General features: G+C 41.7%; 1 protein-coding gene across 4 annotated transcripts in view; it reads right to left on the reverse strand.

The window, feature by feature from the left end:
- CADPS (calcium dependent secretion activator) overlaps positions 1–17,691 on the reverse strand; it is a 437,514-nt gene that overhangs the window by 42,580 nt on the left and 377,243 nt on the right. For 3 of the 4 annotated variants that reach the window (XM_087431281.1, XM_087431280.1, XM_087431278.1), the window contains one exon: positions 1,653–1,685. The exons of the other annotated variant lie outside the window; for it this stretch is intronic. In XM_087431281.1, coding sequence (XP_087287407.1) covers positions 1,653–1,685 — 33 coding nt within the window. The remainder of the gene's footprint in view (positions 1–1,652; positions 1,686–17,691) is intronic. 4 annotated transcript variants of the gene reach the window in all.

Consider the following 17,691-nt stretch of genomic DNA (forward strand, 5'->3'; position numbering starts at 1 on the left):
CTGGCTTGCAGGAATTAGGTTGAACCACATGAAATTGCCGATATATGACTTTTTGACCTCCCCCAAATGCCAATTTCATTTGCTAATACCAGTTGCCAGACCAGTTTCTCCAGGTATTTGGGCCTTGCCTATGGTCACCTGTTCCAGCCTCGCTGGTGAGATCTCCCCTCTGCTTTGAGGCCTGTAGAAAACAGACATCAGCCACCAGATCTTTGGGTTGGGAGCCTCTAATTTCTATTACTGTTGAAGACCAGTGCAGGCCAGGGCTGATGTCAGCAAATTCATCCCCCTCCCCTTCTGTGCATGAGTGTGGGTGTCACCTCCCTCCCCAACGTGCCCTGTTCCTGCCTCTGAAATGTCTAGTGAGTGCCAGGTATGGTGACGAATGTTCCATATATGTGTGCCATTTAATCAGCATAGCAAACCCATGACTTGAGTATTATTATCTCTATTTTAAGGATGGAGAAACAGGCCCAGAGAATTTGAGTAGTTTGTTCCCTGTGAACTGAAAGTTTATACTTTGGAGCTTGGAAAAATAAATTACTTAACTTCTTTCTTTGCTGCATTATGTGAGTTTTTTCTCTTCTCCATTATAAGGACTATCTACGTGAAGGAGTCTGAGGTCCCTCGATGAGAAGTATTGTATAAATTCAAAGCATAATTATTGATTGTACATTCTTTCATTAAACAAACAAAATATATGCTAATGCTAAACTCACTCCAATTTTCCATTTTGCCATCCTTTGAGAAATAAGCCAATAAACCATTACACACTTAGCTTCCTGGGGAAATGAATTTAAATGTTAATATAAATCCTTTTAGAAAAAAACAAATTTTAACAAATAAGTATTTGAACAAGGAGGGTACTTAACCACGTTCAGAATGAGAAACGTTCAGTACAAGACCCTTGGTGGCTGTTGAGATAAGCTCTCTAAATTTAATATTTTATAATAGACTCACACCTCTTTTGTTAGAAGTGGAGAAACAGAATCATTTTCTTTTCCCCTTTATTGGAATATATTTAAATCTCTCCAATTTTATTTTGCTAATAGGCAGGGCAAAGTCTGTCTATAAATGTATCCTGATTTATCACAGGTAATCCCACACTCTACCATTCATGTGTAGTACTTAACCTCAATTTAAATGTAAATTTTGGGCAACTTTGAGGGCTTTATCTGTGAACTTTGAAAGCTCTCTTCATTAATGAGGTCTGCACTAATTATAAGCAGTTTCGTAAGGTTTCCTTAAAACAATTGCAGAATTGACCCTAAAATGAACAAATTCAGGATTTATTTGTTTTTAAAAAATTCTGGCACCCTTGTGCAAATTTCCAGCTCATGGCTCTGTTCCCAAGGTGTGCATGCAGGAGGGGAGGTGAGCAGGAAGATAACAGAATGAAACGTCCAGAGAAACCACGGAAAATGAAAGTGAAAGTGAACTGGGTTTACCCTCAAATAGGCTCTCTCTTCCTGATAAAAGAAACCATACCCTCTTCTCATCTCAAAAAATCTTTACCATGAAATAGTCTTGGCTTCCCTTTTCTGGTGATTCAAGTCAGGAATATACAATTTAACAGCAACTCATGAAAACAGCACCATCAAAATTTTCGTGAAAGCAAAAAAACCCCACAAAGACAATTTTCAAATACTCACGGGTACATCCACATATTTGGAAGCTGCCTTCACCTAAGGAGGAAAGAAGAGGATGGCAGTGAGGCTGGTGTTTATGTTTAATTGTTCACAGCTCAATGCTGTAGCACCAGCAGAGTTAGAACAATATGCTGGCACATGGAGCTGACCAGGAAACACAGAAAGGTACTAAAAAATAAAATCTGTTTGCTATTTTTTTCCTGAGCCGTAGTAGTGCTTTGGAGAGAACAGAGAGAGAGGCAATAGAGAGAAAGAGGGAAAGAGGGAGGCAGGGGGAGGGAGGAAGAGAGAAAAGAGACAGAGAAGAGAGAAAGCAAGGTTTTACTGACAGATTCTGCAGCTGTGTAGAAGCTTTGCATTTTCCTCCCTCTCTTGAAGAGGTAGAAAAATGACCATAGCTAAACCCAAACTGATTAGCAGAGGGTTCAGCAGCCTAGAAAAGCAGGTAAGGCCGCTGTCACTTCTTGGACCTTGGGTCTTTGTGTAATTTGGCTGCAGGTTTGTCCTAATGGCATCCTTCAGTTCTCAGTTTCAGGCTCTTCCAGAAAACGGGATGGGCATCCTTAACTCAGAGGGAGATAGGTACCTGTGGGTGGGGGTTGGGAGGGTACCAGAGGCTTTCAAAACTATCCCAAGGCTGCTGTTTTGTCTCCTGGTTTTAAATGCTAAAACACCCAGAAGAGAAGTGCAGGAAATGGTTATGAAATCTATTTTCAGTTTTTGGGGTGGGAGTGTGGTTGAGTATACTGTTTGAGAGAATGGAGTTTGGAGTCAGACCTGGGTTCAAATCCTGACTCTATGACTTACAAGCTGGGTGACCTTGGGCAAATTATTTCATCTCTCTGAGCTTTAGTTGCCTAATTTGCAAAATGGAGATACTAATAGTGCTTATTTCAGCAGGTTGGTATAAGGGTGAATGCACATGAAGTCCCGGGACATAATAAGCATGGAACAAATGGTAGCTAAGATGATCAATTCATAAGCAAATCTGGATGGGCTGTAGGTGCTATAAGAAGTCAACGAATAGCTGAGTTTGAGGAATAAAACCTATGGGAGCATGTCTGATATTCTATGTGTTTCATTTTGACTCAGGTCACACAGGTTCCTCTAGGCACAGGTAAGATGGAGGGGCTACATTTGGGGTCAGAAAGGGTTTCCCATTTTGTTGGCAACTACAAAGACTGCGATGCACACAAAGCAATTAGGACGTCTTTTCACATCTCAGGTGGGCTTTTTCTTGCCATTTGGCTGAGACCAATATTGGGAATCACAACCTCTACCCACATGTCTCCCAAGAAAGTATCCAGGGGTGTGTTTTTCCCGATTGCTCTTTTCTCAAAGGCACTTAGCAAGATGTCAGCTCCTAAGGGAAAGCAGCAGTGAGCCAGTAGCGTGGGGTGGAAAGAGCCCAGGATTTAGAGTCAAAAGTTCTGTAAGTGACAGAACTAGTTGGCCCTAAGATAATCACTTCAAGTTCCTTAGCCTTGGTTTCTAGATTTCTAGAAGAGGGTGATAATACTGTGTACTTTGCAGGGCTGAGAGCCTGATCAAGTGAAAACATAAAAGAAAATGATTCATAAACTTTAAAGGGTTGAACACTCATTGATTAATTATTGAGAGGGTAATGCATTCCATCTTCTGGAATCATTGCCAGCACCCAAAATGATTCCTAGATTCTCCTGTTACAGATTTTCTTAGAACTCTACATTTTTTTCTTTGCAGCAATGATTGCAATTCAGTAATTTTTGTGCAATGTCTGTCTGCCACTGAACTTGCTCATGGCTGTCTCCCCAGTGACTCACTTGGTACCTGGCTTAGAAAGGGCACTCAGGGGAAATTTGTAGAAGAAAGGAAGGAAAGAAAGTCAGGCACCAGTGCTGGCTTCAGGATGGTTGAGGACTAAGCAGAGGAATGCCCAGATTGAGAAGCCACCGCATGAGTCAGGCTGAAAGCCAACATAGGTGCATATAAAGCTGACCACTTGCAAAGGCTGGTGGGTGAAGGAAACCACTCTGGGCCATTAAAGAGAGGAACGCTTTCCAGATTTTGCACAATTAACATTTCCAGTAAATGATTCCCAAGCTGAAATTTTTCCTCTCCATTCCTGTTCCAGAACTTAGTTTGGGCAAGAAAGGCTTTCCTTTCTTTTAAGACTCCTCCATTTACAATAATATCTAACAATTGTATGATGTTCTTCACTTTGCAAAGCACTTTCATGTACAGTTTCTTCTTTAAGCCACCCTGCAAAATGGGGGCTACTGATCATATCTATTTAAAGCTGGAACATTACAACCCATAAAATTTAGGAATCTATTTGACCATGTTCTGAGCTAAAAGGCAGAGCAGCCAGGACTCACATGTAGGTTTCCTGAGTCCATATTTTTCCTTTTTTTTTTTTTTGTGAGGAGATCAGCCCTGTGCTAACATCTGCCAATCTTCCTCTTTTTTTTGCTGAGGAAGACTGGCCCTGGGCTAACATCTGTGCCCATCTTCCTCCACTTTATATGGGAGGCTGCCACAGCATGGGCTGACAAGCGGTGCGTCGGTGCGTGCCCGGGATCCGAACCGGCGAACTCCGGGCCGCTGCAGCCAAGCACACGCACTTAACCGCTTGCGCCACCGGGCCGGCCCCCATATTTTTCCTTTTGAACTCCTGATCTCCTCACCAATGGTGGAAAGTATGAGGAATTCAAGCAACAGTGGTCAGAGCAAGTGCTGGCAAAATAATTCTTCTCAGCTAGAAATTGCCTTCTTTGCTTTGTAGAGTTAGTGTTTGGCAGTTGGTAGGAGTTTTGCTACAGCTGAAATGATCAACCTTTAAACACGCCTACTCTCCATTTACCACTAACATGCAGTTCCAATTCGGAGAATGACACCAATCAAATTCTATTCCTTTCAAGGCAGTTTGGGAAGATGAGATAAGCTCTATGTCATGAATGAAAACCATCCACTGTCCCTCATGCACCAGCCTTCAGTTAGGCTTTGTTTTCTTATCTGATAACTGCTGACTTGCACTTACTCTTATTGATCTTCCTCCCATACCATAATAACAGGAAAAAAGGAGCTCAGAGTAAATTGCAGTCCTATTAGTATTTAGAAACATGTGGTGTACCATTTTTGGTTCTGGCCATTGAACTTGAAGAAGGATGTTGACGATGAGGATACAGGGAGTCTGCAAGTGTCTTCTATAAGGAAAGTGAAAGCAGAGACATCTTGCCTGGAAAAGGAAGGGCTAATAGCAAAGAAAATGATAATCTTCTTGTTAATTAAGGAGCTTCAATGTAGGAAGACTGAACTTTTTCATGGTGGTTCTAGAGCATGGCATCAAGATGAATGAGTAAAATGACAGGGCCCCAGAAGAAGGTCCAAACAGCTGTCTGAGTCCAGCCAGGCTCTGGCCCTCTCTGGTGGCTGAGACCTCTTCACTGGAGTAGCTCAAGCAGAGGCCATGCAGGATGCTCTGGATGTCAGCCTTTCCCTACGGGACAGGTTACCTCCAAGGCTTCTTCCTGGTCTCTGATTCTAGTCACCTTAAGAGGTAGGAAGCTGTCACTGGTTCCATTTTTTATAGTAGACATGGTGAGCCATAGCAGAGTGAATAAACTGGCAAAGCCAGGGTCAGAACTCTGGTCCCTGACCGCTTTCCTGCCTAATGCCAACGGTGCTACACATTTCTTTCAAGTGTCCATAGGAATATGTCTTTTTGCCAGCTGTACTCTAAGTAGAGAGGAAGGACCAATCCTCCCGATCCACTAGGGCTTTGGAGTTATTGCCGAGGGCCAGAAAATCCAAGTGCACACCAGGCACTGTCTCTAGATCAAATAAACAACAGGCCTTACAACCTACACAAGACTATTTTCCATTATATGTAGATGTTGTTTTGATGAATAAAACACAAATTTCTTTAAAAGTACTACCTATTTTATAGAATTTTGTTATTATGTATTTTTTCCATCAATGATTCTCAAAAGTGTGTGTGCGCATGTATGTAATTTTCTTTTCTTTTTAATTTTAAAAGAAATCTTCCTAGTGAAGTGGCTAATAGGATGCGCTCAGGATTGGCAGAGTTAGAAGTTTGGCTTTGCCATTTTCTACCTTGGTGACTTTGAGCAAATTACTTAACTTCTCTGATCCTCCTCTGCAAATGGGACAATAAAAATGTTACTCTAAGGGAGACTGTGATAATTGAAGGAGGTAACCCATCTAGTGTGTAGAACAGTGCTGGGCACATGGGAAAAGCTATAAAATGTACCTGTTCTTATCAATTACTGGAAATATTGGCTAATTGGTGGAGATAAAGCACATGTTCTTCATCCTGGTGGCAGTGGTGACAGTTAGTTTCACTCCCCAACTCTAGCCCGTGGGCAATTTCTTGCCATAAAACGGATGCTGGAATCTCCCCAGGTTACCAGCAGGTATCTGAGGTAATTCTCAGTCTCACCTACTTTCTGCCAATTCTGTGAACACCCTACGCACTGGAGAAATCACCTTCAAACACTGAGGCAAGCAGTAAAGACCTCTGTTCCCTAACTCAGGTTGGCTGAGTTAGGCATGAGTGAGAGGGCAGTTCCCCAGGCCAATGTGCTCAGTTATATTCAATAACACATACTTACTGCTCTCTGGGACCAAGCCATGTGACCTGGGCCACAGGGGACAAGGGTGAGGGAAGGGGTTTGCTTCAGACACCTGGTCTGGCACCCTTTCTAAGCAGGGACTCATCTGCCCTCAAGGGAGAGGCAAGAACTGTGACTTCAGCCAGACTTCTTTTCCTGGGAATCCTTGCATTCTGACCATCCCTTTCATGGGATAGAGAATACCCCTTCTCTAGCAGGATCCATGAGCCTCTATACTCAACCTCTCAGAACAAGCCAGTTCTGGGAAAGGAGGTTAGAAAAAGAGATACAAAGTAGGAGAGGCTGATGGAGACCAAGGATGAAGGGAGGGAGAGGGAGACAAGCTGTCAGTGAGCAACTTCTTCCTGTTTTCACAGGCCTGAAGCAGAGAACACTTGTTATGTACAAGGCGCCATATTAGGGCCTGTAGATGAAGGCATTTACTCCTTGATTCCTGGTCCCTTTCTTAGATGATGTCTAAACACACAATCTCTCCAAACACTCAGAATGAGTCACGTCCATCTAACAACTAATAACAATAAGTAACAATTCTCAAGTGCTTACTACTTGCCAGGCAATGAGTTAGGAATATTGCTTTTGTTATACTTAATCCTCATAAAAACCTTTGGAGGGGGTCCTATTAATATTCCCATTTTACAGTTGAAGAAACTGGGGCCAAGAGAGATGAAGCAACTTGGCTTAAAGTCACACAGCTAATAAGTTACAACTTTGGACCTCACATCCCCTAAGCTGCCTATTATTCAGTTAAAAAAAACCACCACCTATCAGACCACTTTGATTGACCAGTCATATTTAAGTCTTGTTTTCTTTTGTGTGTAGACACAACCTAAAATGGCTTCTCTAGGAAAAATGTATGAAGGATTTGAATGATTATCTGCACTGACTCAGGGCAGAAGGTCCAAAACGGTTTCTCTGGCCTGAATGTCCCAGCTAATTACCTCGACCCTCCACCTGACTTAGCGTGTGTAGACAGGCTTAATGGTTTCTCTGTTGAGCTCTTCCATTATTTTTCAGGTGCCCAAGGTAATCTTTTCATTGAACACTCACCATTCCGGGATTTCACAATGCTGATGACTAAGGGATTTTCTTCTGCCTGGTCCTAATAAGGAGACCTGCGTTAATCATTGTGTAGCTTTGATAGGGAGCACGGCGGGGGCTTAAACCACTTCTGCTTCATTAGGGGAAAAAGCAACCCAGGTGCAGACCACGAGGACCTCAGGGTTTGATACTATTAAATCAATGCACAGACAAAAAAAAAGTGGATTAGGCCCTTTTTGCAAACAGAAATCTGGTGGGTAAGACTCAAAGATGGAAGAAAAAAGAAATCTGAGCAGATACCAGTGCATTAGTGACTGCCTGAGCCCTCTTTTCTCCCCATGGTCTCCTAAAAAAAAAAACCCAACCAAGGAAACGATTTATTCTCTGCACGAGCTGACTCCACCCCTGCCTGTTTGACTTCACAAGAGCTCTGCGCTGATTTCTCTGCCTTTGCCTAGAACCTGCCCACCACACCACCATTTCAAGGGGCCAGCAAAATTTACTTCAATGTTTGGCTTTTGAAATTTCTGCTGTAAGGATAATGATACTATTTTGTTCTTTTCTCCACTTCTCTAACCCAGGCAATCTTAGAGATCTAGGTGTCTTTTTTTGTTTTTTGAGACTTGAGACAGTTCAGTATGTAAAAATGGTACTTAGTGCCACTACCATATCCATAAAATAATTTTATCTCTATTAGCTGAATTTTACCATCTAGCACCATCCTCGTATCTAGAATGTCGGCTGTAAGGAATAAGAACTTCTCTCTCCTCAGTGTCTACACTGCCTCGTATATAGTAGAGGCTAAATAAAAATGTGTTGAATGAATGAATTTCTGAGTATGGTACTCTTTACTCAGCACCCAGGCTAGAGGTTTCTAGTGCTTTCTTGAAGTTGGTTTTCAAGTTATAACACTCTTAAAGGGACATTTAAGAAAAGTGCAGCCAAGCATTATCAATTCAAAAGGAACTGGTGTTTGTTGCCTCTAAGAGAAAAGCTTAAAAGTTGTCTTGTTTCCCGACACTGTGGGCAGTACAGTGCAGAGGTAAGAGCTTGAGGTCAGGAGTCAGACGCCTGGGCTGGCCCCTGGTTCTATCACCTACCAGCTGTGGGCCAGGTAATTAATCCCTCTAAGCAGTAGCTTCTTCCTTGGAAAATAGAGATAATGACAGTAATACCTCCTCACAGGCTGGTTGTATGGATTAACAATAAAGACAGATGTGCAGGACACCATTCTAAGCATTTGACCTGTGTTAATTCATTTAGTGCATGTTCAGGATTAACTGAGTTAATATATGTAAAAACCTTTGCACAGGGCCTGGCACACAGTATGTTTTCAGTAAGTGTTGGGTGTTATTTTTACACTCTCTTTTCCTTCCACCTCCAAAGGGGCTGATTTGATTGGTCAGACTCCGGGGCACTGGTTGGGCTATGCTTACTAGTGGGGGGGGGGTCTTTAAACCTTAAATATCCACACACTTAAGTATGGTGCTTCTGTTTCCGTGGTTGGAGTGGTTCAGGAGCATGTGACCTATCCTGCAGTAAGAGGTCCAGCCATCTTACTTCTTCTCTTCTTTGCTGGCCCTGTGCCAGGCTGTGGTCTAGACCCTCTCTCTGTTTCTATTTCTCCCTGGCTTTTCAGACCTAACGTCTTAGAAAGAGATCCCTGGAGACCAGTGTGACTCTGTAGAGTTCTCTGCATTGGAATGTGGGCCCAAAGCTCAGCTCACAAGGTGGTAGCTTGTTTCCTGAGATGCTTGCCATCAATTATTTTGCTTCTTGTATGGGCATGCCACTCCCTCATTGAGAAGTGGAGTCTACTCCTCCATTGCCCTTGAGTATGGGCTGATGTGGGACTGCTTTGATGAACAGAATATGATGAGATGACACCATGCCACTTCTGAGCCTAGTCTTGAAGAGAGCTGGCAGCTTCCACTTCCTCACTCTTGAAAGCCAGCTGCCATGTAAGTATGACTACCCTGAGACTACTGCGCTGCAAGAAGCCCAAGCCATATGGAGAAGATCAGCAGGATGAGACCCCCATACGGGGAGAAAGAAGCCACATGCAGACACATCAAGTTATCAGACATCCAGCCCCAGCCCAGCTCAGCCACCTGCTGAATGCAGCTAAGTGAATGACCCTAGTCAGAGCCACACGAACCAAAGAATCTCCTAGCTGAGCTCTTTCCAAATTCCTGACCCACAAAATTGTGAGCAAAATGAAACGATTATTAAGCCACTAATTTTGCCATAGTTTGTTATTCAGCAATAGATAACCAAAACATTCAATAAGGTGCTACTTTGTCTCTTATTCCCCCAGCATCATCCATTGCATGTAATTCTGTGGAGGACACTGTGGGGAGGTGCCTGATGGTCTAGGACAGGATTTGGGTAGTCCTGGGTCTCTTGGCTATAAAAACATTAATTAGCAACCTGATTTTCACCTGAGCCTTGATGATATTTATTGAGCAGATATGTTTGGGGCACTGTGCTAGGCACTTTAGGTATAATTAGCTCAATTAATCATCACTGTAGAACCTAGGAAGGCTTGTTTCACCAACCCTCCTTCATAGATGAGGATGCTGAGGCTCAAAGAGATTAAGCAACTCTCAAGAGGTGAACCGGTAAGTGGTGGAACTAGAGTGCAGCCCAAGTCTCGTTATAAGGTGCAGAGTCCTTTCATTACATCAGGTTGTTGATGTTCTGAAAATGACGTGTCATTCTAAAGCTATTTCTTACCTTCTGACGACCTGGGATCTGGGAGAAGGGGAGCCTACTTTGTGGGAGGTGTAGGGCCTTTGGGTCAGACAGATCTTGATTTGAATTATGCTTCATCACTTACTAGTTGAATGACCTTGGGAAAAATTATTTAACCTCCCACAGCCCCTAGAATCTCCTCTGCAAAATGAGGATAAAAACAGTATCTTCTTCAGAGGGTTCTTCTGAGGCTGAACAGGTTGACATTATATCAAGTACTCAACACAGTGCCTGGTACATAGTAAGAGCTCAATAAGCATTAACTAATATTATTACTAGGGTTTAATTCACTTGTGATTAGCTGGGAGTTGACTGTACGAAGTACATTCCCATCAATAGTTAATAGACTAGAACAAAGGTTGGCAAACTAGGTCTGTGGGCCAAATCTAGCTTGCTCCCTGTTTTTGTATGGCCCACGAGCTAAGAATGGGCTAAAATACATTCATATTTTTAAGTGGCTGAAAGAAAATTAAAAGAAGGATAATATTTCCTGACATGCGAAAATGACAGAAAATGGACATTTCAGTGTCCATAAATAAAGTTTTATTGGAACACAGCCACGTCCATTCATTTACATCTTGTTGATAGCTACTTTCATGCTACAAGGGTAGAGGTTGAGTAGCTATGACGTAGCTATGACAGAGAATATGTGGCCTGTAGAGTCAAAAATATTTACTATCTGGTCCTTTCCAGAAGAAGTTTTCTGACCCCTGGACTAGAACATGCTTAAATGGGAGACAGTGGAGTGGGGGGCGGGGGGAGGGAAGAATCAGAAAATGTAAATTTCTATTCTCAATTTGACCATTAACTAGTCGATTGACTTCTGCTACTCATCTAAGCTGTTGACCTCATGTCCTTAACTATTATAATAGGGTGCTGGGCTAAGTATTTTCCTGTTTTCTCCTGATTCTTTCAGGAATTAAAAAAATGTCTGTGACTCTCGGGTGGTGTATAAGGTAGGTTGGTTCTAGGAAGAATGTGGGATGGAAATACTTCCCACACCTTGAAAAGGTTATAAATACTCTAGCAGTAAAACAAAAGGCTATTAATATTTTGGTATTAAGAAGAACTCTGGAAATGAGGCTCCAGGAAAAACTATAGTAACAGAGAAAGGGAAAAAACCTTAGAGATAAATCAAGACCATTCACACAGGTACCAGACAATGTAGCATGGCCCAGCCGGTAGACTCGGCACAGATATAAAAGGATTGTTGAGTATTTACCCTATGCCAGGCACTGTTTCTGGTGTTTCTCATGACCCACCTCATTTAATGTTCCCAGCACCCTTTTGTTGCAGCCTCCTCATCTGTACCTCTTTGGGCTGTTGTGAAGATTAATGAAGATGATACACATAAAGGAGCATAATACAGGGACATGGAAGCCCTCTGTACATGCTGGCTGCTATACTACTGTTGTTGGAATTACCAAGACAAAGGAACAGCCTTTTTGTGACTGGGCAGTAAGTCCCTCTGCTAAATTGCCCTAAGTCCCTACATTTGCCCATATCCTTCCTCAGCCTCGAGTTTTTATGCTCTGCTTTTGTGACAGAAATGGAATGGGCAGAGTTTACGTCTAAGTGTAATAGCTCCTATGATAAGCATTGTTCAGGCCAGTGACATGGGAGAAGCCATGACCACATCAATGATCAGCAGATTGGAAATATCTGAAAAAGGACATGGGAATTTCTAATGGGGATTAGAGGCAGTATAGGGAAGTGGTTCTGAGCATAGAGTCTGGAGTTGGATCTCATAGGGCCAAATTCTAGCTCTATCACTTACTAGACAAGTTACTTAACTTTTCCATGCCTCACTTTCCTCATCTATAAAATGGGGATAACAATACTCTTCATAAAGTTGTTGGGTTATTAATTGAGTTTCTAGGACAGTTTCCAGGGCATCGTATGTAAGAACTATGTATCAGTTATTATTATGATTTCTGCCGGAAAATCAGGTTTTTCTAGGTAATCAGATTTGTATATTAAGCTTGGTCTGGCCCTGAACTATCCAACAGCTACAGTGGCTATTTAAATTTAAATGAATTAAAACAAAATACAATTAAAAAATTCAACTTTTTACTTGTACCTGCCACATTTCAAGTACTCATGAGTGACATGGCTAGCGGCTACTGCATTGGAAAGTACAGATATAGAATATTTCCATCATTGCAGAAAGTTCTATTGGACAGTGCTGGTCTAGACTCAAGAGACATTCATAAATATAGGTTATTACATTTTTAAATAAGAATGAAGAGATGTGTCATTCAATATCTGTGTTAGAACAAGAGATCCACTCGAGGAGGAGGCAGGGGAAGGAAAAGGGCATGGATGTCAATAGCCTCATCTTGTGGATGAAACAAGAACTGGAGGTGGGAGGGTATTATTTCAAGCTATAAAGGTGCTGAGAGGAACAATAATGCTACACAATGTTACAATGTTACAACCGTTCACAGGAGGATGGAGGAGGCTAAGTAGAAGATGTTCACCATCTTCTACAGAGGCTAAACCTCTGTCAATTACAGTAGGAAGTCAATCTCTAAGATCGATAAATCAAGAAATAGCAATAGAAGAACAGTACTTAGAGCTATGAAGATAAAAAGGAAATAGTTTCAAAGGGTCCCTTCTGGGGTAAGGGACTGAGGGTGTAAACGGGTAGGACAGAGAAATGTTGCTTTTTAAAAAATTATTATGAATATTTCTGTACTATTTCATTTTTTAACCATATATGTATATTTCTTTCATCAAAAATTATTGAAAAACGAAAAAAACAAATAGAATTTTCAACTCTAATGGAGAAAGGCATTTTGCAGGAAGAATGTATCTTCTCCAGGGTCACTTCTTCAAGGTTTTTAGTTGACTGAAATCAGTATTCTGAGATATGTCATCCACAAATGGCAAAAGCAAAACCTAGCAGAAACCTCCCTCAATACATAATCTGGATGCTCTAAGTGCATCCTGGGAAGATGAATCAATTGTAAGTGCCAACTGAGGGACTGCCTGCCTGGGGGAGACAGAATGTGCCGGTGGGTGGATGTACTGGGACTGTGTGTGCGGGTGAGCAGTTGAGCAAACCTCGGTGGCTCCTGCTTGGGGCCAAGTGACAATTACAGTGAAAGCCCCTTCCAACACTTTCTGAGGACTAGAGAAAAACACAAACCTTGAAGTATGCCTGGAATCATAGGCAGCATGATGGATTCTCATAGCTCTGTCACTTGAGGGCTGAAATGTCTTCACTGCTTGCTGAAGATCAATGGCATTTCCGGCCAATTGTGACGCACTATGCCACGTAAGCACCTTGTAAATGCTACACAGATGCATATCGTCCCTCATTTTTTTTTTTTTAGGAGGGCCAGAGTTTATAAATGCTGTTTTTACAGATGCGAGAATTGTGACACCAAAATGTTTTTAAGGGTAGCTCACCAGATGGCCATTGCTCAGAAAAATGATCACTGGCTTTCCAAATTTGATTCATATTTGAAAGAAAAGAGTTAAGCATTGAAATGTTTTTAAAATAAGGTTTCTCTAAGTTGCCAGTGTTAAACGGCAGTTAAAAAAATTTCAGATCATAGAAAGAGAATATTGGATTCCAAGTCTGGACCCTCACTTCTGCTCTCTTAACCATTGGCTATGTGACTTTGGAAAAGCAATTGTTTAGTTTTCTAATAGACAACATAGAAATACTTGACACCTGATATATAGTCATATATAAAAATATAGATGCATTTGTCAATGATTGAATGCCTAATTTACACTAAATTATTCAGTTCTTATAAGAACTTGTCTTCTCATTTTACAAAAGAAGGAACTGTGGCTCAGAGAGGTTAAGTTGCTTTCCCCAGGGAACACAGCTAAGGCGTGGTAGAGCTAGGGTTTGAACCCAAGTGAATCTGACTTCAAAGGATCCCCCACTGTCTTATCCTGCCCCATACACTGCCCTACCCTTTTCACAAGATGATTTACCAAAGTCTGAAGATAAAATCCAGACGATGACTGTGGAAGTACTTTGGAAAGCAAAAAGAATTACCTTATGACGATATTCACCTATTACCACAGACAAGACCTCACATGTAACTATCTATGTAACCATCATGGATATTCTGAAATGACCTCTGAGGACCACTCTAGAGCTTCAGAGGGGCCAGGGGAAGGTGGGAGAGAGCCTAGGCTTTCCTGGAAAGCGTCCCTAGGCAAGAACACGACAACCCTGAGTTGCAGGGCTGCTGGTTGATTGCACGGCTTCTGTGCATGTTCATAAATATTGATTGTGATTAAACTATTATCATAGTAATGAGGGTAATAATGCCTCCTACAGCCCATCCCACCACACTACTCAAAGTCCCTACCTTTCACTAAACAAAGAGCTGCTGGCACTGCTGGGGAGTTGGGCAAGAGGCAGGGAAATGATCTCTATTAAGCAAAAGCATTCTGTTCCATGCACAGATTAGGAGCTGCAGCCTCATTAACGAGGAGAATTGTTCGCGTCTCCTGTTGCTCAGGGTACTGTGCTCCAAGACTGGGTCCAGGAAGTGTATGTTCTCATCTCTCTTCCCCCCTGGGGCTTCCGAACAGATGCCTGATTGAAGGAGACCTGTTTTTCCTTCCAGTTTTCCTCATTTCTGTCTCAACCCTTCACTCCCAGGGAGGATTTCTGCAAGGCTCAGAGGCTCCTTCAAACCCACCCTTTGAATGCTGCTTAGAGTTAACAATGGTTGCATGCTTATTATTTGCCTGGCACGAGGCTAACCAATTTCTAAGTAATTAACCGTCACAATGGTGGGCATGATGATTGTGATCATTTACAGATGAGGAAACTGAGGCTCAGAGAGGTTTAACGACTTTCTAAAGGACGCAAAGCTGGCAGCATCATAGAGCTGGTGTGTGAATGTGGGTCTGCTGGACTCCAGGATTTGTCCTCTTAACGACACTGTACTGCTTTTCCATTTGTCTATTTACGTGGCATACTCTCATTTTAGGAGAAACTCAGAAGTGCAAATTGGAAAGTTTTAATTTTGTAAAATCTCTAAGCAGGCATAAAGGCTTATTCTTAGTTGATTATAAGTGGGGCCTCTGCCCACCTCTGGCATTTTCGGGTTTTGCTTTGCCTTTTGAACATCACTCAACACTAAGGAGCCCAATAGAATGCAAGCTTGAAGAAGGCAAGGGCCATGTCTTACATACCCCCAATGAGGGCTGTACTGTCGTTACTGAGTAGTCACGTTTCTGCACAAAGGGACCACCTGTTACCCCTGATGCCCTCCCCTTCACCCTCCAGCTGCCTCAGCCTGAACTTCAGGGTATAGATAGTTTATATCACTGCTGCCAGTGACAACTTGTCTATCAGAGTCAGCCTAGGGCTGCTGCAAATGGAGAGGGTCTTTTTCTTCTCCTTTTTTTCCTCATCTCAGGTAAAGAGTGAGGAAAACAAACAAATGGACGAGATAGGAAGTCTGGGTTCTGTGACTTAACTAGCTGTTCAAGTCAATTTACTTCTCTGGTCTCAGTTGACACAACTACAAAATGGGGCAGCTAGAATGTACCACAACTTCCCAAACCTCTGGCATCAACACCACCTCCCTGATTTTGGCTATTGCCCAGGTGCCATTGGTACTACATTGACTTATTTACTTAATATTCTTTACATTGGTTCACTTTTTAAATAATTATAAAAGGAAATTTTCTATCACTACCACAAATGGAAAATCAATATCAATCTTAATAAGAGAACGTAAGCACAAAAATAAATATAACATAAATAAAATAAAATTATTACATTCTAGGCAGACACGGTTGCATGCTGAAAGTACCCAGCCTGAGGCCTGCCAGCTCTTTCTCTCTTCGTTACATATGAAGATTTGAAATTTTAGAGAAGTGTGAGAGACAGATAAGCATTCCATGGAAACTTTCTCCTTGATATAAGGATAAGGATGAAAATAAAATTAAAAAGGGAATAACCCTCTCACCATGTGATTGGTGTTATTTAAGGCTGAGTTTTTGTAGCATCTAACATCATCTCAGGTATCATGTGGTACACATCCTATGCTTGGAAAACACTCAGTGACATACTAATAAAAAGACTCTCCAAAGGCAGCAGCAGGGGCAGCAGCCCTGCTTCGTAACGTTTGCGATTTCCATGGTGCATATACTTCGACCGTGGTCGATTTCAAGCTACCAAAGGGATATCACTAAATGTGGAGATGGGAAGAGATGTGGAGAACTGGCTCTCAACAGCAGGTCAAATCTGAGCAGACTCCAGCACATCACTGATAAAAGGGACCAGAATATCTCAAAAGTTCCTTCTGTTGAATGCACTCTAGAAAGCAACTTCCAGATAGCAGAGATAAGGTCTCTCTCTCTCTCTCTTTTTTAATCTTTCCATATCTACTACTCTAGCTCAGTAATTTACATACAGCAGTCATTTAAAATATGGTGGCTGATTGAGTAACTAATTCTACTACTCAGTACTCAGTGACATAACCACGATGATAACCACAATAACAACAATATCTAACAAGTATTGAATGCTTACCCCGTTCCAGGTATAAAGCATTTTCTCATCTAATTCTAACAATACTACATAATGTAGGTCTTATTATTATTCCCATTTTATAGGTCAGCAAACTAAGGTAAATGGTTACTGTCCAAGATTATATTCTAGTCAGGGACATAACTGGACAAACAAGTAACCTAGATATATATTGAAATAAATCTGATTCAACCCAAGATATGCTTGGACAATGGAATATTCAATTCTGGTTAAGCAAATATTTTGATTAATAGAGAGGTATTCTAGAAACCATGTATGAATGAAAAATTCTTGAAGAATTAAAATAAAACACTAAATGCTAAAAATATACTAAACTTAATGAAAAACATCTTTGATGAATCAAATTTTTGAATAAAAGAAGGTGCTGAAATAGAAGTTATGAGAGAGTTTTGGTTGATCCTGTTATGAATAATAGTTTGGGTTCCTTCGGAGAAATAATTGCCATGCTAAGGACTGAACGAATGAGGTTAAAAGTACTAGGGTCATCTAAACCTTCTTACAAGTTTAAGTTGAAGGTAAGGCTAAGAATGGCCATTTATGAAGCACTCACCAGGTGCCAGGTGTCATGCAAAGCCTACTGCTCACCTTATTTCTAATTGCCCTCTCTGAAGTAGGCATCAGCATTCCCATTCTACAGATGAAGAAACTGAGGCTTACAAATGATCAATAACTTGCTCTGTTAGTGTGGGCTTCACAATCACATCTCTCCCTCTAACTTCTGGTGCTAAGCTTCCCACTGCTTGTGGCTCAGAGGTCAGGTCAGAACCTCTAATTTTTAATTTCAGAACAATTACTTCCTGTTTGAAGCACGTACAGGTTCATTAGGTATTTATTTCACAGCGGACATTTCTGTGACCTGGTCGCTCAGCACCTCACAGTCTGAAGAAAACACTGCGTCTGTCTTATGTTCACTTTGAATGACATTCATCTGTCTCCAAAAGAATATTAAGGGAAATGGTTAAGTTTGGATGCCTATTTTTTTCTGCTGAAAAGCTTCTGAAGGGTTGCTTTGGACAGCAGGCATGTTAATTGTCAACTGTGTTTTCAAGGCATGAACTAGAAATGAGGATGATGTCCT

Source organism: Ceratotherium simum, chromosome 5, assembly GCF_057802395.1.
Source record: "Ceratotherium simum simum isolate JZ-2026a chromosome 5, ASM5780239v1, whole genome shotgun sequence".
Lineage (NCBI taxonomy): Eukaryota > Metazoa > Chordata > Mammalia > Perissodactyla > Rhinocerotidae > Ceratotherium > Ceratotherium simum.